Source organism: Apis dorsata, unplaced genomic scaffold (genome assembly GCF_000469605.1).
Source record: "Apis dorsata unplaced genomic scaffold, Apis dorsata 1.3 scaffold_29, whole genome shotgun sequence".
Lineage (NCBI taxonomy): Eukaryota > Metazoa > Arthropoda > Insecta > Hymenoptera > Apidae > Apis > Apis dorsata.
The window spans coordinates 728777-730357 of NW_006263331.1; the positions used below are offsets into that span (position 1 = coordinate 728777).

At 42.4% G+C, this 1581-nt stretch overlaps 1 protein-coding gene across 1 annotated transcript in view; it reads left to right on the forward strand.

Moving 5' to 3' along the window:
• LOC102671921 overlaps positions 1-1581 on the forward strand; it is a 14701-nt gene that overhangs the window by 4425 nt on the left and 8695 nt on the right. The window contains 2 exon segments of the mRNA XM_031511563.1: positions 559-878; positions 1458-1580. Of these exon segments, the coding sequence (XP_031367423.1) occupies positions 559-878; positions 1458-1580 (443 nt within the window).

Genomic DNA, 1581 nt, shown 5'->3' on the forward strand with positions numbered 1-1581 from the left:
ACGGGACGGTCTTTCGAGTTAAAAATAAGAGAATGAAAATGTAAAGACTATTATTATTTATTATTAGGGAGGAGAAACAGGTTCGAAATGAAAAGGATATGGAAGGTATTTACAAGAGTTGAAAAGTAATGCGTTAATTATTCGAGAAGAAAAGTTTTTCGACGCGCTTCGAAGATAATTAATTCTTTTTTTTTTTTTTTTTAAATATTTCGAATCAAGCGTACATTTTAATTGTTTCCTCGTCGATCTTTCGACATATATAATAATATACGAAGAAGGAAAGGAGAAATACGATCTCGACGATGCTCGTCGAGTTAATTACCGCGAATAATCACCGCGATTGAAAATTATCGAGATCGATGAATTGTATTTACTCGTTGAATCGCGTTAAATGTAAAATCAAATCTCGTTTCTCGATAACTTCGCTCCAGCGGGTGGGGATTAATCCCCACGTAAATTACGCCAGTTAACCTTCTCTACTCGCCCGAAGAGCGGATGGATTTCTCCGAATAAATTATTCGCACAGGTGTAAAGGAAAGGTGTAATCGGATTTTTCAGCGGATCAAGGCGTACAAGCGGCATCTCACCAGCGGCAACTTTCGCTCAAGTACAGCGAGATCCAGCAGAGATTGATCGATAATCAGAGTTTGTTGAACACATTGGAGAAAGCCGGGGACCCGACAAGCCTCGAAAGTCTGTTATCCGAGCTGAAACGGAGGGTCGAGCAGGACAAGGAAGCTCTCAGACAATGGACGGCTTTGAGGAGATCCACTCAAAGTGGTGGGAACGCGAAGAATCCACCGCTGGCCGCCACGCTGTTGCAGTTCTCCAGGGGTTGCGAACTCGCCCTCGAGTTGATGAGCGAGAACAACCCACAGGTACGCGATTTTCTCGATTCGGTCGTTCGTTATTCCTGCCAATAGCAAAAATTCGGGTGACGCTTATTCGACTACTTACGAAGGATTCTCGTAGCTACATTTGGAAAGATGTTCCACAGTAATAAAACTATTGAATTTTTACATAAAAGATACAAAAATGATTTATTGAAAAAAATTATTTAGAATGTGAAAAAGCATTCTATACAAAAGTTGGTCAGGACAAAAAGTTGTTGTCTATTAACTCTTCCATTTTTCTTTGTTCGACATTGGAACGAATTAGGACAGAAATTTTAACACTTATACCTCTCGTTACTCGGTTCAAACTGTTGTAGAGAGGCAACGAGGTGAGGATCTCAGCAATGCATTCTTGCGACTCTTATTTGTTAAAATATCGCTTGGAAGTACGCTTGCGCGTGGCTTGAAGGGGATTTCATTGGAAAACGCGCGCAACAACGATTCATCTCTCCTTCAAAAGAGAAAAGTGAATCCTTTCCATCCTTTCATCTTCACGAGATCAAAGATAAAACTATCCTTCGTGTAAAACTTCGGTATGAACGGATGAATATTGCAATTTTTCAGGGATTGGAGGGGGGCGAGGATTACGAGGAGGAATCGAGCAGCAGCGCCGGTTATCACACGGACGAGAGTTGCAGCCTTACGCCGGAACCGGCGCTCCCCCTGATTGCGGGCGGGGGTGGGGGCA